At 59.0% G+C, this 26,453-nt stretch overlaps 1 protein-coding gene across 3 annotated transcripts in view; it reads left to right on the forward strand.

Moving 5' to 3' along the window:
- CCDC13 (coiled-coil domain containing 13) overlaps positions 1 to 26,453 on the forward strand; it is a 50,237-nt gene that overhangs the window by 9,219 nt on the left and 14,565 nt on the right. Inside the window, exons 2-12 of one of the 3 annotated variants that reach the window (XM_066245849.1) lie at positions 313 to 539; positions 2,420 to 2,568; positions 6,129 to 6,271; positions 7,855 to 7,944; positions 12,289 to 12,405; positions 13,611 to 13,715; positions 15,828 to 15,989; positions 18,024 to 18,200; positions 19,705 to 19,911; positions 21,943 to 22,124; positions 22,622 to 22,705. In XM_066245849.1, coding sequence (XP_066101946.1) covers positions 319 to 539; positions 2,420 to 2,568; positions 6,129 to 6,271; positions 7,855 to 7,944; positions 12,289 to 12,405; positions 13,611 to 13,715; positions 15,828 to 15,989; positions 18,024 to 18,200; positions 19,705 to 19,911; positions 21,943 to 22,124; positions 22,622 to 22,705 — 1,637 coding nt within the window. In that variant the 5' untranslated portion in view covers positions 313 to 318. The remainder of the gene's footprint in view (positions 1 to 312; positions 540 to 2,419; positions 2,569 to 6,128; positions 6,272 to 7,854; positions 7,945 to 12,288; positions 12,406 to 13,610; positions 13,716 to 15,827; positions 15,990 to 18,023; positions 18,201 to 19,704; positions 19,912 to 21,942; positions 22,125 to 22,621; positions 22,706 to 26,453) is intronic. The other 2 variants (XM_066245850.1, XM_066245851.1) reach the window with 2 other exon arrangements.

The following is a 26,453-nucleotide window of genomic DNA, read 5'->3' on the forward strand; positions in this document are numbered from 1 at the left end:
TCTAACGTTCAGCCGGCATTGAGAGCTGCTGTTTTAGGGACAGGACTGGGTGAAGTGTTGAGTCTGAGTGATGGGGGCGTATTCTGATGCCATCCGCAGGGCTGGAGGAGGATGCTCAGTTCAGCCTTGGCTTTCTGGGGGTTTGAAGTGAGGGTGGGTCGTCCGAGCTTGCACGCGGCCACATGCAAAGCGAAGCGGGAAACTCCAGAGTTGGAGGCCGCAGACCAGACTGGCTCCACTCCAAGCACGCTCAGGAAACGTGCACTTTGTGGATGGAGTTTGCTTCAGCTCAGGTTTCTGTCCTACTCCTAGGGAGAGATGGCAGCGGAGGAGGGCTCGGCAGACACCTTGCGGCTCCAGTTCAAGGCCATGCAGGAGATGCAGTACAGAAGGCTGCAGAAGCAGATGGAGAAACAGAAGGAAAAGGAACTGAGCCTCAACAGCAGAGTCGATGACCCGAAAGAGCCCTTGGAAATCCTCGATGGCCTCAGCCTTCTCCAAGCTGGGGAGCAAGTCTCCAAAGACAGCTTTGAGCAGAGGTAAACGCAAGTGTTTTTGTTTTGTTTTTTTGCTCCCTCCACCCCCCGAAGTGAGAAGCAGGGAAGCAGAGAGACAGATTCCTGCATGTGCCCAACCAGGATCCGCCTGGCATGCCCACCAGGGGGCGATGCTCTGCCCCTCTGGGGCATCGCTCTGTTGCAACTAGAGCCATTCTAGCGCCTGAGGCAGAGGCCATGGAGCCATCCTCAGTGCCCGGGCCAACTTTGCTCCCATGGAGCCTTGGCTGCAGGAGGGGAAGAGAGAGACAGAAAGAAAGGAGAGGGGGAGGGGTGGAGAAGCAGATGGGCGCTTCTCCTGTGTGCCCTGGCCGTGATTCAAACCCGGGACTTCCACGCCCTGAGCCGATGCTCCATCACTGAGCCAACCATCCAGGGCCACAAGTGTTTTGTTTTTTTTTATTGAATCTATTGGGATGACATTAGTTAACACCATTACAGAGGTTTCAGGTGTACCACTCCATAATACATCATCTGTGTGTTGTATTGTGTTCACCCCCCCAAGTCAAGTCTCCCTCCATCACCATTCATCCCCCTCTACCCTCTTCACCTCCCCGCCCCCTTCCTCTCCTGTAATCATACTGCTGTCTGTGTCCATGAGCTTTTACCCCCTTTGGTTAATCTTTTCACCTTTTTCACTCAATCCCCAACCCCCTCCCCCTCTGACAGCTATCACTGTGTTCTCTGTATCTATGAGTCTGTTTTTATTTTTTTGTTAGTTTATTTTGTTCTGATTTTCTATCAGGTTTACCTAAAATCTAGAGACCTAACTTCAACTTAAGGCTTAAAGAGATTCTGTCCGGTCTTCTAGTATGTATGTGCAGTAAAGACCATAAACGGCCTTCTCAGTATCGCTTTAGCTGCCTTTCACAAGTTTTTCTTTCTTTCTTTTTTTTTTTTTTTTTTTTTACAGAGACAGAGTCAGAGAGAGGGATAGACAGGGACAGACAGACAGGACAGACAGGAACGGAGAGAGATGAGAAGCATCAATCATCAGTTTTTTGTTGCAACACCTTAGTTGTTCATTGATTGTATTCTCATATGTGCCTTGACCGTGGGCCCTCAGCAGACCGAGTAATCCCTTGCTCTTATTCAAGCCAGCGACCTTGGGTCCAAGCTGGTGAGCCCCTCGCTCAAACCAGATGAGCCAGCGCTCAACCTGGCGACCTCGGGGTCTCGAACCTGGGTCCTCTGCATCCCAGTCCGATGCTCTATCCACTGCACCACCACCTGGTCAGGCACAACAAGTTTTGATATAGTATATTGCTTCTGTGGTCAGTTCATTTTAAATGCTTATCGTACATGTTATGATTTTCTTCTTAATCAACCAAAAATTTAGGAGTGTGTGTTTTTTAGTTCCAAACATATGATAGCTTTGCTGTTTCATTTTTAATTTTATTTTTGCCATATTTTGAGTACTGATTTCTAATTTTAGTCAATTGCCTTGAAAGGCAGTGGTCTGTATGGTGTCCATGATTTGGAGTTTGCTAAGATTGCCTTTGTAGACTACATTCCTACACCTGTATGCATGTGCCATGGGTGCTCAACAGGAAAATGGTTTCTTTGCGTGCTTTTATATCGCTGTCCATTGAATCCACAGTAAAACATGTTATGCGAAACTTCTTTCTCCTTTCACGTGTGTGCGCGTCTACGTGTGCGTGTGGCACGTGTGTGCCGCATCCCTCAGTTTTGAGACCAGTGTGTTGAATTTGTCTCATTGAGGTCCTTTGATTTCTGGTTCCTATTTTGTACTGAGCAGTTCTTATCGCCAGCTGGTGCCCAGCGAGGTACAGTCGACTGTGGCCGTGGAGCCTGCCTGTCCCCTGTCCCCTGAGACGCAGAGACTCCCCTTTGCCTTGCAGGGTGCTGGAAGATGAGATCGGGCAGCTTCACAACCAGCTCAGGGAAACGGTGGATGAGAACGGGCGGATATATAAGCTGCTGAAAGAGAAGGACTTTGAGATCAAACACCTCAGAAAGAAAATAGAAGAGGACAGATTCGCCTTCACAGGTAGCTTCACCGCTGCGTGACAGTCCCTGCCCTGAGGTGCCTTGAGGTGCCCTGAGGTCCCAGCCCGGTTGTCATGGAGCCCACCCAGCAGGGCACACAGCAGGTGCCAGCAGACAGGTGCCCGAGACGGAGTGCCCAGGGTCAGCTGTGGTCAAGCTCATCCAGATGAGTCCTAGAAATGAGGGAGAAGGCAGAGGAGGGCCAGCCAAGGAGGCCAGCAGGCCCGGAAATACAGCAAGAGGGAGCAGGGAGAGCGGAGCGGGGCTTGGTGGCTTAGCTGGGACTCGGGACCACGGCTCTGCGTGGTGCTCGCTGCATGTTCGGTGGGCCAGCAGGGTCCGTTTCTCATTGGTGCTCTGGCTCCGATGTTGAGTCGTGGACATAAAAAGCCCCTGAAGATGCAGACATTTACTCTACTTGCCAGAAAGGGGGACGAGACAGGAAAGCTAGCTGATCCCAAGGGGTTTCCTAGAACCCAGCACGGTCTAGAATGGCCCTTGGCTCTTCGGGTCTAGGCTGGACCTTGGTTCTGTTGGTGGAGATCTTGGCCCCATGGGCCTGGTGGTGACTGTGGTTTTGTAGATTAGGATTGATCTTAGCCCTGTGGGTGTGGGCTGGATGTTGGCTCTGTGGTTATGAGCTAGACCTTGGCCCCGCAGATCTGGTGGGGACCTTGGCCTCTGCTCCATGTGTGCCCATTGAGTAATTCCCGGGTGGCTGACTAATAAGCCACAAAGTCAGAGTCACCAGTCACAGAGAGCAGCAGGCCTCACCCAACATCTGCCAAGGCATGCCTCCCTGCCTTTGTTTTTTTAAAACAAATATTATTGATTGATTTTTTTTTTAGAGAGACAAAGGAAAGGAGAGAGGGAAAGAGAGAGACAGAGAGGCATTCATTTGTTGTTCCACTTAGTTGTACATTCACTGGTTGTTTCCCACATGTGCCCTGACCGGGGATTGAACCCACAACCTCGGTGGTTCCGGGAAGGAGCTCTAACCAACTGACCTAACCAGTTAGGGCCTCCCTTCCTTTGTCTTAAATGCCTTTAGGGTGGCTACGTCCAGAGGACCAGTGCCAAAGTAAACAGCAAGGGACTTTGGCATCCTAAAGGTCATCTAAGGTGCCTGCCTTCATGCTTTGGCCCTTTCTGTCTAAAACAAAACACAGAAGACGAGGCTTAGTGCTGTGAGGACAGAAGCATGCAACCTGGCTCGGGGTTCAGATGAGAAGAGGCAATATGCCCTTCTGCAAGGCTGTAGAGACGCTGAAGGGGCCCCAGGGGACAGCAGGAGACCCTCCACCCCGGAGACGGGGAAGACAGGACCAGGGCCACTGCCTCTCCCCCAGCCTGCCAGGGTCTCCCTCTCCCTGTCTCCACCAGCTTGCTCGGGGACCCGGGGGACAGCAGGAGACCCCCCACCCCGGAGACGGGGAAGACAGGACTGGGGCCACTGCCTCTCCCCCAGCCTGCCAGGGTCTCCCTCTCCCTGTCCCCGCCAGCTTGCTCGGGGGGGCCCCGCCTGGTGGCCAGCCCAACTCCCCCTTAAATCTCTCCTCTTAAATCCAGTTCTCACTCTGAAGTCACCGGTTCTGATTTCCAACTTCATGGTTTGAAAAGTCTGCAGCTTTTTTTTTTTTTTATCTATTATTTCTCTATATATTGACAATCCCATCAGACAGTGTAACCGTAGTTGCTTTCAACAATTTTACCTAGTTTAAAAGAATGTAAGGAGACCAGAAGAGTCTACTGTATTTACCCAGATACTAAGCCTTTCTGTGCTTGTCCACTGACTGTGGCCCCCTTGTCACGGGTGGCCACTTGGGAGTGGGGCCGGTCTGGTGAACGGGTGGGGAACAAATCGGAAGAACTACCCAGAAGATGTTTCCCATTCCCTCCAAGATCCCCTCCCGCCCTCTGGGTTAGAGAAGGCTGATCGGAGACCTCTTTCTGATGTCTAGCTTCAGGGTTTGTACTGCTTTGGAGCTCTGGGAGGAAGAAATAGCCCAGAGGACACACCACTGAGCCATTCACACTTCACTGAACCATTCCCCACATCCCGAGCCCTTCCCCCCACACGTCATCCCGCTCAGCCTCAGCGGACCTGAGGTTGCCGAGGGCGGCTACTCCTCGTTGCCCTCGCATTGCCCGGCCCAGGCCACCAGCACTGGCCTGGGTTGAGTAGATTTGAAAACCTTCAAGTGCCTTTGTTCACCTTCCACCTCGGCCTCGATCAGTGGCGCATTACAGTCTCAGAAGTAGTCCTAAGATGGCGTCCCTGCCGAGAACCCATACCGCTGAAGCGTCAGAAGCATTCAGGGAGCCTGCAGACCATCCAACCCAGACTGCCATTGCACAGATGGGGAAACTGCCATTCAGAGGAGGCCGGGGTTTGCAAGGCTGCCCTGCCTGTCAGTGGTCAAGCGCGGCCAGCCCGTACTGTCTGCCGGCTGTGTGGCCCCGCACCATCCATCCCTCCAGCCTGCCCTTGCCCACGTCCTTCCAGCTACTCCCTCAGACACACCGAGCACATTCCTGCCTCCGGACCTTTGCACTTGCTATTGCCTCTGCTGAGGACACTCTTCTGCACGGCTGATCCTTCATGTCATTCATCCAGGTCTCTGTTCACACGTCACCTCCTCTAAGAGGCCGTCATCCCCTTACCCAGCGTCAGTGATTTCAGAGCACTTGTCCCTCCCAGGAATAAGTATCAGAACGCACATTTATGCTTGTGTCTCTTATCTGTCTCCCCTGCTAGAATGTAAACTCCTTAAGTCTTTTTTTATTTACCATTCAATCCCTAACACCAAGAGTGTTCAGCGCTTGGTAGAAACTCATCAAGTGTTTACTAAATGAACACATGCATTTGTAGTATTAGGTGTTACCCCAAAACTCCGTGTAAGAGACAACCGCTTAATCTCAGCAGCGTTCAATAGTACACGTTGATTTAGCTCAAACGTCTGGGGGTTGGTCGGGGCCCAGCTGATGGAGGCCAGGCTTGGCTCGGGCCGTTCAGCTTTGCCCCCTGTGTCGCTCGTCCCTGTGCTGGGACCAGCGAGCTGCCAGGTTCCTGTGGAGGTGGCCTGAGTGGACAGGGCAGGTTTATCTGCACAAGAGCTTTGCCCCTTGTCTGCTAGCCTCATTGACTGAGACAGGTCCTTAGCTGAGCCCAGAGTCTGGCAGGTATTGAGGGGCCCAGGGGGGACCCTCTTCTCACGGGAGGGCACAGTGAAGGTGTAGGGAATAAGGTGTTTCTGAAATCGTAACCCTATCACTGAGGAGGGTGTGAGGAATTAGCCCAATAAACTTGCCTCCCGTAGAACTAAAACTGCTTCCCGATTGTATCATTCTCCCCAGAATACACCGAATCTCCGAGCGGCTGCCTTCCCCTCGCTGGACCTGGGCTTCGGGGTCTGGATGGCCTGGGTGTGGGGCTCTCTGGAGCCTCGTGCCTCTCTGAGCATGCATATGGATTAGCTTTTAAAACCTGGCCCTTGGTCGTGTTGCGCGAGTTTGCCACGTGGGCCTGTGTCTCCAACTGACCACCTTCCTTTATTTCAGGGACAGCCGGCGTGGCTGGGGATGCCATCGCCACCAAAATCGTCGAGCTGTCCAAAAGGAACCGGGTGCTGACAGCAGAGTCGGAGGGCGCGAAGACCAGAGCACGGCAGCTGAGCGCTCGCGTGCGGGAGCTGGAGCAGGAAGTGAGGGGCTTGATTGTCCCTGCCTGGGGGAGGGGTGCAGTGGGGCTCAGCACCCTGGGCCGCCCCTCCGGGGAGGGAGCCAAACCGAGCTGCTTTGGGTCCTTCTGCAGGGCTTGTGGGTCGGAGTGTGTAAGGAGTTCCTCAGTCCTTGTCACACCCTGAGCAAGGAAAGTGTGTCGGGAAGCGAGGGGACACAGGTCATGGAGAGGCAGTGGGCACAGTGGCTGGGACACGGGCGGGAGCCTGACCGCCTGGGTGTGAAAGTCAGCTGCATCGCTGACTTGCTCTGTGACTCTGAGCAGTCATAATCGCACTCACCCTACGGTTTTCTGAGAATTAAATGACTTCACCTGGCAAGACGCTTAGAAGAGGACCTCACGTATAAGCAAGCACTAGGGAGATGTCTGTTAAGTACATTAACAGGGATACTTGCTACTTTGAAGCTAGAGCCAGGAGCTTTCCACCAATTGGTCCACTTCTGTTTATCTTCCTCCTCCCACAGCCAATCACAAAGCCCTCCCGTGGGGCACGGGCACAGCCCAGGCAGTCCACGGTCCCTTAGGAGCTAGAATGGAATCCAGAGAGGGCCTACTCGGCTTCCCCTCGTGTGGCTGAGGGAGCCCAGGCTGAAGGGTGAAGAGACTTTCTCAAGTCACGCAGTACGTGGTGCTGCCGGATTTCAAAGCCAGTTCTGTTGCTCTCCGACATCCTCCTTAATCGTTGTAATTGGCATGGAATTAGAGCTTCTTCATAAACACTTTTTTGAGAACCATCTCAGGCTCTGTGCCAGGCCCTGGGGAGACCGTGGGGAACAAGGACTGTGCGGCCCTTGCCCTCTTGGGAGATAGAGCAGCTCCCAGTGCCTCTGAGAGGAGGAGGGAGCAGGCACGGTGGGTCCCTGGGGGATGAGAAAGAGTAGACTCGCAGAGGTGGGGGAGGGGCTCCATGCAGCGTGCGCCTCAGGGATGGAGGCCCGGCGTGGGGAGGAAAGTCTGAAAGGAGGCCGGTGTGGCCGAGAACTGAACAAGAGGAGGTCAGCGAGGTGGCGGGTGGGTTGTGCCCAGCCTTGTTAGCGGGGGGCGGGGGGGGGGGGGATGGTCTTTGTGTGAAGAACAATGGGGAAACCAATGAAAGGCCGGTTGGCTGTCCGTACTCAGTGATGGTCTTGGCCACCAGGCCCCGGGCCCACGTAGCGGGTTCCTCAGTGTCTCCTGGTCTGGGACGTGAAGTCTATAACCCCTTTGCCCTCCCCTCTCAGACTGCTGTGAGAACTCCAGGACACAGACCATGGCTGCAGTGCTCTTGTTTATAAAGCTGTGACTGAGCACCAGGGCCGCTCTTCTGTGCGACTGGGGAGAGGGGCAGGCCGTCCATTACAGCCTCTCCGTCGCACGGTTAGAACGAGCGTTCTCCCACTGACGTGCGCCGTGCGCTCTGCGCCGTGCGCCCTGCGCCCTCGCCCTGCGCCGCGCGGTGACCGCTGAGATGGGTAGCCGCACACCCGAGGGCGGCACCAGAGTACTTCCCTCGGACTGCAATTGCAGAGCAGAACAAAATCATAAGTCTGAGGTTTGCTTTTTCAGCTGCAGACAGCCCTGGCCAGGCTGCCAGCCAAGGGGGCCGCGGACGCAGGAGCCAAGCTGCCGAGGGTCCAGATGGGAGACAAAGCCGCGGTATGAATTCCCTTCTGTGCTGGGAAGTCAGCGGGGCCGCCACCGGCCGGCTCTCCCCTCTTCCACAGGAGTGGAGGTGCCTCTGTCCGGGGCCCACCTCCAGCCCACTGGAGAGCCAGGACCACCACGGCAGGATCGGCTGAACAGCCGTCAGGGGGCAGTAACCAGGCCGGGAACGCCCCAGCAGAGGCCAGTGAGGGCCGACTCTGATTCACTCCCCAGAGAGGGTGCTCAGGAGGGGCCTGAAGCTCCTGGCACCCCAGAATTTCAGGACCAGGAAGGAGGGCCTGGCCCAGCTGTGCGGAGCTCCTCTATGGCATCCTCACTGGGGAGCCATCGGATCCCTCCCTCACTCCAGGGACGGGGAGCTCACTGCTGCCTCAGGGAGCCCCGCTTTGGGAAGGGGCAGTCTTCCGTTTGGGGTGCTCCAGGTCTGCAGAGTAAAAGTGACTACCGGGAACGGGGGCTTGTTCGCAGATTCTGTCTTACTACGCCAGGGAGCCGTGGTGAAACCCCAGGAGCTATGAGCTGCAGCTCCACGCGGTGGGCTACCAGGGAGGGCAGGAAGCCCGAGCCAGGCAGTGGGTAGCGCCAGAGTCTCAGGAACATCCCAGGAGGCCTCCCTGGGTGTCTTCCCAGGAAGCCAGACCCTTGGTGGTCCAGGGGTCTGAGCCTCAGGACGCCCAGCTCTGCGCCCTTTTCCTAGCCCCCCCCCCCCAGCTGCTACAACTCAGGATCTGGTGGCTTCCTGCCCATCCTTGGGGTCCTCAGTGGGCCGTGATGGGTCCCTAGGCTCCAGGGGCAGATGTGCCTCCTGAGGGCCAGTCTCGCGGAGACCTGTCTTGCTGCTGGGGAGGCAGGAGGAGGCTCCGTGCTCAGCAGGGGTTGGTCTGAGTGTTCAGGGCTGTCCCGGCTCCAACAGGCTTGCTGGGCGGCCCCGGCTTACCCAGAGTGTCAAGCACATCCACGTCCCCAACCAGAGCTGCCCAGGACGGGAAACTGCTCATCCAGGCACCAAGCCTGACAGCATTTTCTGAGCCTATGACTTAGAGAATCAAAGACAAGGCCTCGGCCCTGGCCAGTTGGCTCAGTGGTAGAGCATCAGCCTGGCATGCAGGAGTCCCGGGTTTGATTCCCGGCCAGGGCACACAGGAGAAGCGCCCATCTGTTTCCCCACCCCTCCCCCTCTCCTTCCTCTCTGTCTCTCTCTTCCTCTCCCGCAGCTGAGGCTCCATTGGAGCAAAGTTGGCCCGGGCGCTGAGGATGGCTCTGTGGCCTCTGCCTCAGGTGTTAGAATGGCTCTGGTTGTAGCGGAGCAATGTCCCAGATGGGCAGAGCATCGTCCCCTGGTGGGCATGCGGGTGGATCCTGGTTGGACTCATGCGAGATTCTGTCTCTCTGCTTCCCCTGCCCTTCACAATTTGGAAAAATACAAAAAAAAACAAACAAAAAAGACAAGGCCTCTGTCCAGCGGGGTGTCCAAGAGGGCAGATGAGTAGCTATGTTGCAGGAAGGGTGGGGGCAGGGCCTTCAGAGAGGCCCAGGCTGTGAGGTCACAGAGGGCCACACCCTGTGTCCGGGGTGGCTGGGAAGTGGCATGCAGGAGGGTTCCTGAGGGGGCCTTGCTGGAGAAGGGGGATGGGAGGGCCTCCAACAGGCAAGCCAAGGCTTGGAGGCCAGGAAGCAGTCAATATTTCTATCACGTCCACTAGCTGGGTGTCAGCTGGATAACGTTTGCCTGCAGTCCAGGGCCCACTAGGGGAAGGGGGATGCAAACCACAGACAGCTGGGCTGGGGTCACCATGGAGGGCAGCCTGGAGTGGCAGCTGGGGTAGGAGATCCCCCTTTCTCCTGTGGCGGCAGGCAGCCTGGAGTGGCAGCTGGGGTAGGAGATCCCCCTTTCTCCTGTGGCGGCAGGCAGCCTGAAGTGGCAGCTGGGGTAGGAGATCCCCCTTTCTCCTGTGGCGGCAGGCAGCCTGGAGTGGCAGCTGGGGTAGGAGATCCCCCTTTCTCCTGTGGCGGCAGGCAGCCTGGAAGGCTTCTGACAGAAGAGTGGCGATGGGTGGGCTGCAAGCCTCCACTCATCAGTCCCATGGGTTTTTTCTGGGCGTCCTCGGATCAGAGAGAGAACAAAAGCAATGCCCCCCCCTCGTTAGACTGTCTGGCAGGCCCACGCCACACTGCCAAGGCCGGCAGGCTCCTTCCGCCTCCCTGCCCCAGCTCCAGGCTCATTCCGGAGCAGAGCGGACGGCCCTCCCTCCAGCAGGGCTGCAGGAGGCGGTGGTGTGCACGTCGCTGGCACTGTCTGCTCCCTGTGGGCTGGGTTTCAGTTATTCCCTCAAAGAAAACAGCCCGTACCCGAGGCCCCCACAAAGCCTGTGGAATTTCACTCTGGGCGGAAACAGCTCTGAAATGGCAGGAGGCAGGGTTCGCCCAGCTGCCCAGGAGGGGAGGACAGGGCCTGGCAGAGCAGAGGGGCTGATGGCTGCACATGCACCTAGCACCATCGGGTCCACAGCCCCTCTGCCAGCTGCCCACCCACGTCAGGCCAGGGCCCCGGTATCGGCCTCTGTCAGGATCCACCCCAGACAGCACCTTCACATGTGTTACCCTGTCCACCGCACAGGCGGGAGGCCGGTGTCACATTCCCCTACGTTTCAGATGAGGAACTGGGGTTGGACAGACGTGTTGTTTCCTGGGTTCTAGGTCCAGGCTCAATCTGTGTGCTCCTCCCCTGCTCTGAGCAGGGTCACAGCGGGCACGTGGGAGGCTCGGGCACCCTCGCAGTGCCCACATCGCCACCCAGAGGGGCCCACGGGCTCACGGCCCCAGAGATCTGACGGGCTGGGGATGTGGCTCCCCACTCCAGGGCAGGGTCCAAGCAGCACAGCAGCAGGGGGACGAGAGTGCCCAACCGCAAGGAGAAGGGACGGCAGGCAGCCAGATGGGGAAGGACATGCAGAAAATGGGTTTAAAAAATATATGTTTGGGTTTTATGTTAAGTCCCCAGCTTGCAAATTCCGTTCACGTTGGTTACTCTGTCGGCCGCGTGGTGGCGCTGTGGAAGCAGGACAGGGCAGTATTTAGTGCCCACTCCATGGATGAGGAGGAAGCCAGATGCACCGGGCTTTCTGGACTGTGTGTCCAGGTCTAGTGTCCCTGACCAGTGGTTCCTGGCGACCCAAGGCCTTCGGGGTCCCTGGACCTGCCCAGACCCAGTCTACTTGGATGTGCCCCTCACACTGGCATTCCCAGTGCAGGTTTATTGTGTCTGCTAAGGAAAGCTCAGAAAGGCACTGCGGCCCCGCCCTGCCCCGCCCTGCCCCTCAGAAGTCCAGCCCACCTGGTCTGTTGGGACCGGAGCAGATGGTCTCGGTGTCACTGCTGGATGGGAAGTTCAGCCCGCCAACCGTGGGCCCCGCTGGGTGGCATGATGCCTGGGCCTCAGTGACAGCGGCCAGTGCGGGGGGAGGGGCAGGCTTCTGACCCCACTTCCGTCACCCAGATAGCTGTGTGCCTGACGCCAGTTCCCTCCCCTCCCTGAACGTCACTTTCATCACTTGAGGAAGGGGTTCCAATGGGCTGACCTTGGACTACCTTTCAGGCCAAACTTCTGTGAGCATCGGTGGGGACGGAGAAATGGGCATCACATTTTAGAAATATTTATATTCAGGTTGTTTAAATCAAACGATAAGAAAAAAAAGGCATTGCTAAGAGTTGAGAGTTTTCATGGTTGTAGCCGCTCTTCAAGCCACAGAAATGGAGTGTCTGGGGGTCAAACGGGCTCCTTATTTCTATTGAGTGAGCTCACCGCCAGGAAAGGGGAGCCCAAGGCCCCAGCTGAGGATTCCAGGAGGAGGAGGAGACCCCAAGTTTGGGTGGTCGTGGCCCTCCTGCCCGGTGCTGGTTCCCTCTCTATTGGGAGTGCAGACGGGTGAGCGGAGATGCCGGTCTCCGAGCACAGCAGGGTCCGCACCTAGGAGGGGTCTGGGAGGTGCGGAGCCAGCGGGCCTCTCCGGAGGTCCCCTCTCTGTCGTCCCCACGTGTCTGTGTGTGTGCGACACTCAGAACTGGGGGCTCAGCCCCCAGCGTCGGGGTGCCGGGATTTGCACCCACACTTCTGTCTCCACCAGGTACCCAGAGCCAAGGGGACTTACCCTGCACCAGCCTCTGCCTTGCACCCCCAAGGGGCTGACAGCACAGCCTACCCCGCAGGGGTCTGTGCAACGAGAGGAGCTCTCCTTGTCGAGCGCTCGGCAGGGCACCCAGCACACGCTGGGCGAGCGGGGGCTGTGACTATTATTGCTGCTTAGTGACTGCTCCCCATCCCGTCCTCCCCACCAGCCGGAGACCCCAGAGATGAAGGCCTTGCAGGACAGGCTGGCAGCCACCACCCTGAAGCTGAGTGACCTTCGCAACCAGGTCCAGTCTCTGAAGCAGGAGCTCCGGGTGGCCCAGAAGGTATTTGGGAGCCAGGCTTCAGGTCCCCGTGGCTGGAGCGGGGCTGGGGCTGGGGCTGGGGTCGGGAAGGGGCATGACAGGGACAATGGGTTCCATTCAGGACCAGCGAGGGCTTGGCCCCGTGAGCGTCATGCTGCTTGCTCCGGGTCAGGCTCCAGATCCAGCAACTTCCTCCCGCCAGCCCTTGAAACAGACCCACTTGGGGCGTGGGGTTGCTGGCCGCCCGCGGGCCCTGCGTGCACGGCCCCGTGAGGCCCGCCCCACCGTAGACCAAGGAAGCCAGTGCTGTCCACCCAGCCAGAGTCCTTCAAACCATTCCCGTGCTACGCGCACCCCAGTCGAGTCTCCTTCATCAGCCACCTTGGGCCTGGAAGCCCGACAAGGCCTGCCTCCTGCCCTCTGCTGTTTGTAATATTAGAAAATGACTCGGTCACTTGCGTATTAAAGGCCCCTTTCAAAGCAAAATTCTCAGACTCAGGATGCAGGCCCAGCTGGTTCATTATTTATTTTTATTTACACAGTGAATTCTCTGGCGTTTGTCTTTTCTGCTGGAACCACTCAGACCAGCCAAGATTTCCAAAACAGAGTTCTATTGTAGAAACAAGCCCCAGAGACTCGGTCCGCTAGGTCAGGTTTCGTGGCAGGCTTCAGAGGGGCGCAGGGCACAAGCTGAGTGCCATCCTCCCCCCTCGAAGCCTGGAGGCGGGGCCTGAGCTCCTCCCGTCACCAGCTGCCAGGCCAGGCCCTTCTGGACCCCAACAGCCCCAGTTGACATTCGGAAGCCCTCTCCCTCGCTGCACACAGACACGGCCCCCTGTCGGTGGCTTTTCCCAGAGGGCGGGGCCCTGTGGCAATGCACTTCCTGTAGCCGTCCAGGATGAGCTCAGTTCTAGGTGACCAGTGAACAAACTAAGGAAGTAGGTTGGGGTCAGTTTTGTGGTTCCTCCATCCCAGAATATGTCAAGAGCAAGGGGCCCCATCTGGGCACCGTCAGCAGTTCCTTGTCTGCTTTAAGCACCGCCAAGAAATGCTGGGGACCAGGGGTCCACCGCTTTCCCTGAGAGCTGCTCTTGGAGCGTGGTCAGCTGGCCTTTGGGGCGGAGGAAGGCTGTGCAGGCAGCAGCTCTGGGGCTGTGGCGACCCCTCCACCTACACCCCCGCTCCCCCCAACCCTTGGACCACACTGAAGACCCCGCCCTTTTCAGGTGCTGGCCAGCGAGGTGGGAGAAGACGTGAACACGCAGCACCTTCTGTCTGCGCCAGGGTCCTGGAGGGGTCGGGCTCAGCAAATTCTCGTTCTGCAGGGCAAGGTGAGTCAGGCACCAGACTTCTCCCGGCCCCGAACCGAGGGCTTGAAATGTCCCAGAAAGACCCGCATTGGCCCACAATCAGAGACACAGGGCCCAAAAAAGGCCTCCTCGCACGGCCGTTGTCTTACATCCTCCCCGGACAGCCTGATTTTAATTTGTTATTTAATGAGCACGCATTTATATAACAGTTACCATGTGCCAGGCGCTGGTGCTCGACAAGTGCCAAAGCCTTTGATTCATTTCACCCCAGGCATATTTTCCTCCAGTTCATGTAAATTCACGTGACTAGTGTACTTGGAGGCTTTTTCCAGATTTGTCCAGATGCTTGTAGACTTTTGGAAGTTTTAATCACCCAGTAAAAATTCAGCTTTGTCTCCCTCTTTGTGTTCTAAATATTTGGAGCCTCCCTAGAGGCCCAGAGCAGGGGCTCCGGAGCCAGACTGCTAGGACTCAAATCTCAGCTCCCCACCCACCAGCTGTGTGGCCTCGGGCCAGTTGCTTCATTTCTCTGTGCCTCCATTTCCTCACCTGTGTCCGGGGAGCTGAGGACGGTACCTACCCCACACGGTTGCTGGGAGGACTGAGAGTCAGCATGTGCAGAATGCTCGACACAGTGCCAGGCGGCGCTGCCCCGGGGCTAGCTGCGGTCATCTCCCTCTTTTTTTTTGCCTTCAAACCAAGAAACCCCTGCAGATGTGTAACTTCCACAGCTGCCAAGCACTTTGCCTTTGGCCCTGGGGACTTTGGGGTCACAGCTCCTGGGTGGCTTTTATCTTCATGGTCTCCTCTGGGATCCTTGAAGCCAACATGAAGGGGGAAAAGAATCCGGAAACATGGTAATTAATGACCAGCGTTTGGCTTCGGGGTTCAAGAAACCTGAGGTCAAGTCTGGCCTGAGTTACTGATCTACCAAGCCTGTGTGACCTTGGGCAAACCACTTTTGTGCCTCAGTCTCCTCACCTCTAAAATGGAGATGGTAGTACTTTTCTCGTGGTTGTCGCGGGTTAAATGAAATAACATTTTGTAAAGCACGGTGCTTGGATAGAATAAGTGCTCAGCACATTAATTGCTGTTGCGTAAATCAATTATTAAAAGGAATCCTGAGTTCTTTAATGCTTAGTAGAATTACCACACAAGGCCACACGAGGGCGCTGACACACGCTTTCACAGCCTTACTGCGGCCCTGAACTAGTGAGTCTAGTGGATTTTGCCCCTGCTCAGGTTGACCCAAATTTGTCCCATCATTTATGTTGTGTGGGCATGGGAACCAGGGTTAGATGGTTCCTAGGAATCATCCACTCCAGCCCCAGTATGATAAAGCCATCGTTCTGTGGGATGATATCTAGACCTGCCCCTCGCTGAGCACTGGAGTCAGTGCTGAGGGCTTCTCCTGGGCCATCCTCGGGTTTCTCAAAGTGGCCTAATCCTAAAAATCACCCAGTAGCACTTGTTTAAAACGCAGGTCCTCCCCCTAGAGCTCTGACTTGTTGTTGGTCTGGAGTGGGCACCAAGGTTTGTCATTTCAAGAAGTGTGCTGGGGATTCCCAGGCTCAGACAAGTTCAGGGTACTGAACGCTCATGAGGGCGTTGTCAAGGTGTACCTTTACGGTCATTCCGCAGGTGACCTAAGGTCCAGAGAGGTTAAGTAATCTGTGTGTAGTCACACAGCCAGTGAGGCTTTGAGCTGGCCCCAGCCCCCAACCCTGCCCTCCCTCTGCAGCATCTCTTGCAAGTGGCCAGGGACGCAGGACCCTCCGAGGAGCACACCGCACCGTGGGTGGTCTGTCTGCCAGGTTCTTCCTTGTACCGAGGCCCTCCTTCCTCCTTCCTGGGGCCACACGACTGCTTCTCGGCCTCCAGACCCTCCGAGATGGGGTGATTCTTCTCACTCACTTGGAAGTTTCTCTTTTCCAAGCTACACCCCTATTGTGCCTTCTGACGTCTTGCTCAGGGTGCCACCTCAGATCCCTCCCTCCTATGGGGCTTCCACGTCCATCTGTCTCTGCTGTCCTCTGTCCAGTGCGGCTCCCCGTCACACCTCAGGGTGGCCCCTGTGAGGGGTCGAGTCTGACGGCAGACCGGTTGTGGGACAACGAATCTTACCACACTCAGGTTCGAGAGCTTGAGAAACAGCTGGGACAGACCCAGAGCCAGTCTGTGGGGACAGCCAGCGACGAGCCATCTGTCCATCCAGACCCCCGGAAGCTGTCAGCCCAGGAGAGAAACCAGCTGAGGATCCGCAGCCTGGAAAGGGAAAAGCAGGAAGCTTGGGAGGTACCACGCGCCTGGGGGGAGGTCCGGTGGGCACGCGGGACCGGAGCTCATGACCGCCCCCGCAAGGACTCAGACTCACCCCTTAGAGGCAGGAGGCGCTGGGGCGGGGGTCACCTAACATCCTGCCGATTCAGTGCGAGCCGCCTGGTGGGTCCTTACCCAGAGCCTGCGTCATGGACTCTGGGTCACCCCATGCCAGCAGGTTAGGAGATGTTGGATCTGCAACTTTCATTGTGAAAGGGATGGGAAGTGTCCCGGCCCCAGAGGTGTCCTAGGGGCCGTGGGCCTTACAGGAGGAGCGCTGGGGCTGATGGGAGAGGTGGGCGGGCCGGTGTCAGCTCCAGGGCCTAAGTCTCCCTGGGTGAACTGGGAGTGTCAGAAGCTGAAGTTCACCAGGCTGATCCAGAAAGGGGACGCATTGGCCCTTGTAGCTGAACAGTCTAAGGGTGGTTTAGCTCCAGGCACACACAGACCCAGAGATTTGGGGCCTGATCACAGTACCACTGTCTCCTGGGTTAGCTTTGCTCTCGCCATGGAGACTCCTGATGGCCCCAGCTTCCCTTCTCCAACCCGGTGCCCACAGGGGGCTTCTCTGTCCCCGTAGTTCTGATCAAGTCCCAGAATTAAGTGTCATTGGCTGGCTTAGGCTGTGTTCCCATCTTAGCTGAGCCAGTCACTGTAGCTAAGGGTGCTTTGATTGGCCGAGCCTCACATATCCACCCAGGTCTGGGGAACAAGTCAACCTCCCCAGACTCGGTCTGAGAGTGGGGAGTAGGGGCTTCCACGACGAGGAGGTGCTGGCAGCATGGGTGGGCCGCCTTCCGTGGCCCCGGCGATGGGCTTCCCAACAGTCAGGCCTCACGGGGAGACTTTCACTTGTGAGCCCCTGTGCCAGGCCTCCTGCTTGGAAGGTTACGGCCAGCGCTGCTGTGCTGTCCTCTGCTAGGGGCCCCCCAGAGCCCAGAGTGTGCAGAGAGCTGTGGTCATGTAGACACCTCCTGTTCCACTGGTTTTCATTTCTGTAATTCACCTCACCAAGGGTCTGAGAACACTTTTCTAGCATTAATTAACCTTCAGGATCAAATCAGATTCTGTCACCCACTGCCCCAAACCCTGCTGAGTGTCTCAATCTTGGCTCTGAGGATTTACCGCATCTGGCCTCTGTCCTCTCTGACCTTGCCCCTGACCTGCCCCCTCACTCACTGAGCTCCAGTCACACATGTTCCGCCCCAGGGCCTTTGCACTTACCCTCTTCTCTTTCAGTCTCTGCTCAGATACTACCTTTGCAGTGAGGCCTTCCCTGACAATACCACTGTCCATTCCTTTCCCTGTTCCCCTTTCAACGGACACTTATCACCATTTGGCATCATCTGTCACCCCCACTAGGATATCAGCTCCTTGGGGAGAAGGACTCTGTTTTGTTCTCAGCTGTATCCCCAGCACCCATAACAATGCCAGGCACATAGTAGGCCCTCGGGACATATTTGAGAAGGAATGAGTGAATGAGAGGCTCCAAGGGTGTGTGCGGCACGTGAGTTCCCAGTCTGTGGCAGACCAGTCACGGCGCAGCCTGTGGTGGCTGGAGCGCTTGAGGAAGTGAGCGACGGAGTGGTGAGCGGAGCCTCTCTCCGCATTCCCGCTGTTGGTGGAGTGAGGACTTCAGCTGAACCCTAGACCTAGTGCTGTTCGCTAAAGCATAGCTAATCTCTTATCTCCAGTTCAGACAGGGGTTGAGGGGTGGGGACCGCTCCTGGAGGACAGATGCAGAGGTGGCCGGTGGGTTTCCTTTCACGTCTGGCTCTGGCTCTGACCTGTGTTCTTGAGCCGAGGGAAGAAGTGCTGTCACCCCTTAGCGATGTCTGCCATGTGCTCAGGCAGGGGCTGGGAGTCAGGACCCCGGCTCTACTGACTCGCTGTGGCCTCTGACAAGTCCCCTTCCCATTCTGGGCCTCCCCCAGTGGGCAGGAGCGAGGGACCAGATGTGGTCGAGGGCCCACCCAGCCCGTGGCGCAGGACTGTACTTTCCGGTTCCAGAAACTGGCCGATGAGCGTGACGCCCTGCAGAGAGAGCTGGGAGAGCTGAGGAAGAAGGCCGAGGGCCTGCGGGCCCGGAACAAGGTGCTGTCCAGCGAAGTGAAGACCCTCCGGAGTCAGATGGGGACCCTGGTAGAGAAGGGTCGGCATGACGACGAGCTCATCGATGCCCTCATGGTACGGCCCAGCCAGGGCCCAGGCCCCCAAAGCATGGGCTGCTCACCTACCCAGGAACCCGTGACCCGGTCCCAGCCACAGTGAGCCCTCGCTTCCCCTTGCGTAACCCAGGATCCCACTCCTTCCAGAGGGGCCCCCGCCCCAAAACCCGCCCCAGGGACAGGAGCAGCTCAGAGGTCGCCCAAGGGCACACAGAGGTCACGTTGTGTCAGGCTGACATCAGGCACCAGCCACTGGGCCTGGGTACTCCAAAGGAGAAAGAACTAAGTAAGGGGGGAGGAACAGGACCACACCCGGGTTACTCTTCATCAAGGAACGGAAGGACGCCTGATGGGCCAATACACATTCTGGTCCGTGTGATAACAGAGCCCCTTTCCTTCTGGGCCCTTGGGGAGCAATTTATAACCTTTTGTCACCAAGGGAACCCTAGGGTCATATATTATAATCTTATTTCACCGATGGGGAAACTAATACTTTAATTGGTTAGATAAGTCATCTAAGACCATCCAACTGAGTTCAAACTGGGTTTTTCTGACTGTAAAACCTCTGGTTAGTGACGCTGCACTGCCGTCCTGACCCTAGTCTGGCCGGTTCTTTCTGGTTCTTTCCAGGACCTGTGGCTCCTCAGAGTCTTGTCTCTGAATGCCAGGTTGTGCCTGGGCTGGTCATGCCTGCTTGACCCAGTCCGTGAGCAAACCGATGCAGGCTTAGGTGCCCCTCTTAGTCCATGATCATTTCCCCAGGTGGGGCGTTGAGGGGGCACAAGAGATCCGGAACCCAGGCCTGCCTCTGTGATACCACACCGGGTGACCCCAGGCCAGTTGCATCCTCTCTCTACATCTCGGCTCCCAGTTTTAAAATAAGGCCAGGGGCTGGGTGTCCTCTGAGGTCCCAGCATGCCACCACCCTTGGTCACTGAAGAGGGCACCGTGAGAGCTGCCGACGGGCCCCGCCCTGCCGCCCACCAGCGGTGTTCCCTCGGGCTCCCTGTGCCTCATTCTCCTCCACTGTGAGGTGAGGACACAGCCCCCTCCTGTCCCAAGTCACTGAGATGGCCTTTCCTGGCCCCTAAGCAGGCAGCTTCCACCTCAGGACTGTCCTGGGGCATCTTCAGGGGACGGGGCCTCAGTCAGGTGCTGAAGGGTCCCCGGCCAGGGGCCCAGGAACTGCCTTCCAGGGCAGTCTCCCAGCAGAGTGGGATGGGGTTTTGTTTTACCCAAATACCTCCCCCACTGGTTGTTGTCCCAAGAGCCCCTTGGATGTCCTTTTTGGCCCTGCTCTCATGGAGAAGAAAGTTGGGGAAAGGAAAAGGGCATGGCCCCCCCACCTGCCTGGTGCTCCCCCCGAGGGCAGGCCAGAAGGTGATCCTCCTGCTTTTCAAGGGGACGCTGTGTCCCACTGTTAGGGTCCTGAGGTTGCAGGCAGAGGAGGAGGGAGGTCTTCCCTTGTCCTTCCTCACCCAGGGCTGCAGCTGACCCTCCCGGCCCCCCTGCTTGGCCCCCAGGACCAGCTGAAGCAGCTACAGGAGATCCTGGGCAGCCTGAGTCTGCAGGAGGAAAGGGCGCGAGCATCCCAGCACCACCTGGACCAGCAGCTCAACAACGAGGCTCAGCGGAGCAGCAGCCTTGTCGCCCAGCTGCAGGCCATGGTGGCCGAGCGGGAGGCCAGGGTGCGGCAGCTGGAGCTGGAGGTCGGGCAGCTCGCTGTGCAGGTGGGCAGGGCAGGCGCGGGCTCGGCCCAGCGTCCGTTTCCCAGTCCCGGCAAACCCCTCCACCGGCCGGAGAAACCTCAGCCGCTTCCCCGCCTTCCCACCGGCCGTTGTTCAGGCTGCACCATGTCCCGCCTGGCTCCACTCTGGCTCCCTGCTCCCATCTGACTCCCCGGCCCATTCTGCACACGCCTTTCCTCTCTAACGTCCGGACCTGATCGTCCCCCTGCTCTGCGTAAAACCTGTCCGTGGCTCCCCGTCGCCCTGGTCCTCACCCAGTCCTCCGGGGTCCTGATCCTCACCCAGTCCTCACCCAGTCCTCCGGGGTCCCGGCTCCTTCCAGCTCACCACCGCCCTGCCCAGCTGTGGCCCTCCTCCTCAGGATCCAATATGGCAGCCAGAGCGCCAGCCCTCACACCCACATCCCAGGTAGCAGGAAGCCCACTTCCTCTTCCAGCCTGCAGGGCACCATGTGACCAGCTCTTGCTGCCGCCCTCTCTCCTTTTCAGCCACACTCTGGCCACAGGAAGGTCGTTTAGCTCCTCACCCGGCCCTGCTCTCCCCCCACCGAGGCCCGAGCGCATGCCTGAAGCACACGCGTTCCCCACACACTCCCCCAGCCTGGCCAGCTGCCCCTCAGCCTTCAGCTCTTACCTCGTCTGAGTGCCTCCAGGGAGCTCCAGGGCCCCGCTCTCTGCTGCCTACCCCTCCTGGGCACTCTCTCATCTCCCCGGGCATCCCCAAGCCACGCTTTTGTCACACTGTGCGACCATTTCCCAGTTTTCTCCCCCAAACCCGCCGTGAGGAGACAGAGGCCACGGTAGATCACCGCGGTAGATGCTCAGCAGATGCAGCAAAATGCGTGAGCTGCTGGAGACACTCTGACTCAGCCCAGGCCTTGCGGGTGCAGCCCAGGCTGCTGGGAGACGGCACTGTGGGCACTGCGGGCACTGTGGCGCCTCCCTGGTGGTGGTGGTGCTGGCAGCGAGGGCATCTGGTGACCTCTGGGGAGGAGGGTTCCTTGACATTCACACAGGTTTCCCAGAGCCAGGCTGTGTCTCGCATCCCTGTGCTGTGTCTCCGGGGCTCCGTGGTCCAGTCACAGGCCAGGGGGCCCAGCAGCCCCAGAGCCCAGGCTGGTAGCTGGCTAGTGCTGGCAGTTTGCCCTGCAGCCGTCTGTCTCTCAAGACCACGGCAGCCCGGGGCCACAGGGCCAGCTGCGTGGAGGACACTAAAGCCCTAGGGGAGAGCCAGGGCTGAGGAGGGTCTGGGGACAGGGTATGTGTGGCCCTGAGTGGGGGCATCTCCTCACGGTCCTCACCCCATGGTCTCACAGTCGCTCACTGGGGAGTGAAGTCTGAGGGGGCACACAGTCCAGCATCTTCACCTCACGCTCTCCTGGCTCCAGGCACAAAAAACGAGGACTGATCCGTCCCTTAAAGGTCACCCACCGGGCAGCTTGGGGCCAAACACCAGACAGGCTGGCACATGCTGCAGGACGAACGGGGCTGGGGGACGCCAGGTTGTCTGGGGCTCAGACCACCCGTCCACCCCTTGCTGACTACCTGCTGGGGTCCTCCTGAGCTCCTTCTTCAGCCAGCCGCACCAGCTGTCCAGCAGATGGAGGGCGGTGGGCCGCCAACCCCCAAGGCTGCCTGCCCTCGCTGAGGCACTGTGTGCCTCTCTGGCTCCAGGGGTCAGGAAGACCCCAGTGTCCCCAGCTGACAAAGGCAGCTGGCCTCAAGTCACACCTGGCAGTGTGGGTGTGGCTGTCAGGAGCGATGGGCCCACTCAGGATGTCAGTCTCTGATCTGCCCCGCAGGCCGGGCCCTTCCCTTTGGAACCTGAATACAGAACAGCCTGCTGGCCCACCCCGCGTAGCTCCTTTTCTGAAGAGAGGCATTATTAGATGTCATTATCATGCAAGGAGGGCCTTCGCCAAACAGGCCTGGCTTTTCACTCCAGAAAAGAAGCCTCTTTCATGTCCCCTGAAAGTACTGAAATCAGGCCAGGGCCCCCTCCTGCCTCGTCCAGGCCTCGGAGCCAAACCCTGAGGATCGCCCCGGTGTCCGTCCCCTGCAGCATCACAAAGGAGTGGGCCCGGAGGCCAGTGGGCCCGAGGTCAGCCCCGCCCACACCAAGCTCCGGGAGGACCCGGGCCCCGCCAGACCCCTGGCCTCGGCGGGCGACCACGTTGGCAGACTCGGATCTTCTCGGTAAGTAGAAATGGGCTGGCGGGGTCGGGAAGTGACTATTAATTATTCAGAAGAAAGGATGTTTGCTGCCGCCTCTGCGGGGAAGCCACAGGTGCAATTTCAAAATGGCCGTGGCGCTGTCCTTCCCATATGCGGGCCTCGCTGTTCAGCAGCCTGCCCCGCGTGAAGGAGCCGCGAGGCCCAGACATGGTCACTGCAAGAGCGCCTGGCTGCAGCTCGCTGCGAAATCCCCTCAGAATTCACCTGCTCCTCGGATTCACAGCGCAGACCTGTGTGGGATTGTTCGAGGCTCTGATGTCTCCTGGCTCTCTTGTTCTGAGCAAGGGTCCTGGAGAGAAGAGCAGCGAATGAATCCACAGGGCCGCTGGCAGGGCAGCACTGACCGCCTCCTGGGGCTGCCCAGACCCTGCTGGCCCTTGCTCCCCTCCCAGCCGGTGGGGCCCAGCAGGGCCCAGCCTGTCTGCCCGCGGTGACGGGCCCTTTCTGACCTCACACAGCTCTGTGACCAGCCTGGGCCACACCCTTGTGGAATCCGCCCCCACACGGCCTTCCCTGCCCGGTCCTGGCGGGGCCTCACCCAGGTAGGAGCCCAGGACCCCCGGGCCCTCTCAGTCCTTCCCATCCTGGATCGCTCAGCCGGGGTTGCCATCCCATTAAAAGGAGGGGAAACTGAGGCAGACCAAGCCCAGGAACCCTTCCAAGGTTACATAAGGATGCGGAGAGTCAGGGCGGTCCCGGGCTGTGTGCTGTGTCCGGGGCAGGCCTCTCTGATTCGCCGCCCAGTGTTCCCGCCCCCGCGGAGTTAGCAGGAACCTCCCAGGACCTGGAACCCGCACCTCCCCTTGTCTTCCCTCGCCCACGGGCCGCTGAGAGTTGGTCTCCAGGGGTGAATCCCACGGGCCCACTGAGAGTCGGTCTCCAGGGGTGAATCCCACAGGCCCACTGAGCGTCGGTCTCCAGGGGTGAATCCCACGGGCCCGCTGAGAGTCTGTCTCCAGGGGTGAATTCCACGGGCCCACTGAGAGTCAGTCTCCAGGGGTGAATCCCACGGGCCCACTGAGAGTCTGTCTCCAGGGGTGAATCCCACGGGCCCACTGAGCGTCGGTCTCAGGGGTGAATCCCACGGGCCCACTGAGCGTCGGTCTCCAGGGGTGAATCCCACGGGCCCACTGAGAGTCTGTCTCCAGGGGTGAATCCCACGGGCCCACTGAGAGTCTGTCTCCAGGGGTGAATCCCACGGGCCCACTGAGAGTCGGTCTCCAGGGGTGAATCCCACGGGCCCACTGAGAGTCGGTCTCCAGGGGTGAATCCCACGGGCCCACTGATAGTCAGTCTCAGGGGTGAATCCCACGGGCCCACTGAGAGTCGGTCTCCAGGGGTGAATCCCACGGGCCCACTGAGAGTCTGTCTCCAGGGGTGAATCCCACGGGCCCACTGAGAGTCTGTCTCCAGGGGTGAATCCCACGGGCCCACTGAGAGTCTGTCTCCAGGGGTGAATCCCACGGGCCCACTGAGAGTCGGTCTCCAGGGGTGAATCCCACGGGCCCACTGAGAGTCGGTCTCCAGGGGTGAATCCCACGGGCCCACTGAGAGTCTGTCTCCAGGGGTGAATCCCACGGGCCCACTGAGAGTCGGTCTCCAGGGGTGAATCCCACGGGCCCACTGAGAGTCTGTCTCCAGGGGTGAATCCCACGGGCCCACTGAGAGTCTGTCTCAGGGGTGAATCCCACGGGCCCACTGAGCGTCGGTCTCAGGGGTGAATCCCACGGGCCCACTGAGCGTCGGTCTCCAGGGGTGAATTCCACGGGCCCACTGAGAGTCGGTCTCCAGGGGTGAATTCCACGGGCCCGCTGAGAGTCGGTCTCAGGGGTGAATTCCACGGGCCCACTGAGAGTCTGTCTCCAGGGGTGAATTCCACGGGCCCACTGAGCGTCGGTCTCAGGGGTGAATTCCACGGGCCCACCGAGAGTCGGTCTCAGGGGTGAATTCCTGGTCATATGCGTTCCCACTTCAAGGCACTGATACCCTCTGGGTTCTCTGGCCCCATCTTTGTGATAGAATCAAGCCTTTGGGCTAAAATGGGCCCTTTGTTCTTCCTGCCAGCTCGCAGACAAAGGGTGGCTTTGTCCTGAGCCCTGCCCACTGCCCACTGGAGCCAGGTCCCTGCTGTCAGCCCCACCCCCCGCCCTCAGGCAGGTCAGCTCAGGTTCAGGTCAGGGCCGGGAGTGGGACCAGGGCCACCTTCACTGTCTGTGTGGCCCCGGGCAAATTGGTCCTCTCTGGGTCCTGCTACCCGGCAAGTACAGGAGGCACATCTGGTCTGACACATGCAGCACAGGGACTGTGGGCCCAGGTCAGGCCTGCAGCTGCCCCTCTCATGAGCCTGGAATCAAAGGGCGTGGGGGTGGGGGCTGAGGAGAGGGCCGGCTCTGAGCCACAGGGCTCCTAGCACAGTCCTCATGCCGCAGAGACTGGCCAGGCTCTGTCTCTCCGAGGTTCTAGTCCTGGCAGTAGGAGCGGGGAGATGGACAAGGTGACCCCTCAAGGTCCCTGTCAGGCCTATGTGGCTGTGACCTTCGCATTCCACTGGGACGTGGGAGCCAGTGTGCCCCTGGGCTGCCCAGCCTCCTGGTTCTCAAGCTTGTTTCTTCCACACACACACCTGACCATGTGCGGGCCCTGCCTTCATGGAGCTCACAGTCCCCTCCCACCAGTGACCGGGCAGGCGTGCATGGGGCGGGAGTGACCCCAGAGACCGTCTATCGGGGATGCGTGGAGACTGGTGGGCTTGGGCGTAGGGTGGGGGACCACCAGCCCTTCCTCCTGTTGCTCCTCCCCACACGTGAGATCGTGGAGATGACTAGAGCAGGGCTTCCAAACTGTGCTGTGCATGCAGGCCAGCCAGGATCTGCCAGGGTAGATGTGGGTCCTGGTTCAGAGGCAGGTCTAGGCCAGAGTCTGGGGTCCTGCGTTTCCGACAAGCTCGCGGGGGATGCCCCAGACGCCGACTCGGAGACCGCACTCTGAGCAACAAGGCCGTAGAGTGTATTTAAGAGTCGGACATGGAGGAGCCCTCATCCTCAGAGCCTGTCTCCACCGGCCCACTCCCTGTGCAGAGGGATGACAGGGACCCAAGAGGGAAGAAACCTGTCTGAGCCCACAGAGCGAGTCAGCCCTCGGGCTCACGTGCCTGTGTCCTGGGATGCTGGACGAGCACAGCCAGGGTCCCCAGGATCTCATTGGGACAGGTCAGGGCCAAGCAGAGAGCGACTTGGGACTCCCGCATGGCCTCTGGGGGCTGGGCGGAGGGCAGAGCTCACCTTCTGTTCTGACCCCAGCCAGCAGGTCAGGAGCTGGTAGGCATGCCCAGTGGGAAGAGGGAAGCAGTGGTGGTCTGCGTCAGGGCTGGAGAAAACAGATCGAGTCACAAAGCCAATGTCCGGGCTCCTGGAAAGTGGGCTGGGCCTAGAGCCAAGGAGGGTGGGCAGGAGGGCTGGGGCAGGCCGGCCCTGGGCAGGGAACCAGGCCTCTGGCCATACAGGGACCCAGGGCACCCAGGTTCCCAGAAAGCCAACTTCCATAGTAGCCAGAATAATTGTGGGCCCCTACAGGGACTGGATGACCAGAGGAGCTGATACAGCTCTAGCTGGCGGGGTCTGGGTTTGCAGCCAGTGACGAGAGATCTAGAGACTTCAGCGGGGCCAAGAATGGTGGGCTGTGGAGAAGCCAGGGGATGAGGCCCAGGAGGAGAGGAGGCCAGGAGGGGAGGAGGACCTGGAGGGGAGGAGGATCTGCAGGGGAGGAGGACCAGGAGGGGAGGAGGACCAGGAGGGGAGGAGGCCAGGAGGGGAGGAGGACCAGGAGGGGAGGAGGACCAGGAGGAGAGGAGGACCAGGAGGGGAGGAGGATCTGCAGGGGAGGAGGATCTGGAGGGGAGGAGGGCCAGGAGGGGAGGAGGGCCAGGAGGGGAGGAGGACCAGGAGGAGAGGAGGACCAGGAGGGGAGGAGGATCTGCAGGGGAGGAGGATCTGCAGGGGAGGAGGGCCAGGAGAGGAGGAGGATCTACAAGGGAGGAGGACCAGGAGGGGAGGAGGATCTGCAGGGGAGGAGGACCAGGAGGGGAGGAGGACCAGGAGGGGAGGAGGCCAGGAGGGGAGGAGGACCAGGAGGGGAGGAGGACCAGGAGGAGAGGAGGACCAGGAGGGGAGGAGGATCTGGAGGGGAGGAGGATCTGGAGGGGAGGAGGGCCAGGAGGGGAGGAGGGCCAGGAGGGGAGGAGGACCAGGAGGAGAGGAGGACCAGGAGGGGAGGAGGATCTGCAGGGGAGGA

This window comes from Saccopteryx bilineata, chromosome 10 (genome assembly GCF_036850765.1).
Source record: "Saccopteryx bilineata isolate mSacBil1 chromosome 10, mSacBil1_pri_phased_curated, whole genome shotgun sequence".
Taxonomy (NCBI): Eukaryota; Metazoa; Chordata; class Mammalia; order Chiroptera; family Emballonuridae; genus Saccopteryx; species Saccopteryx bilineata.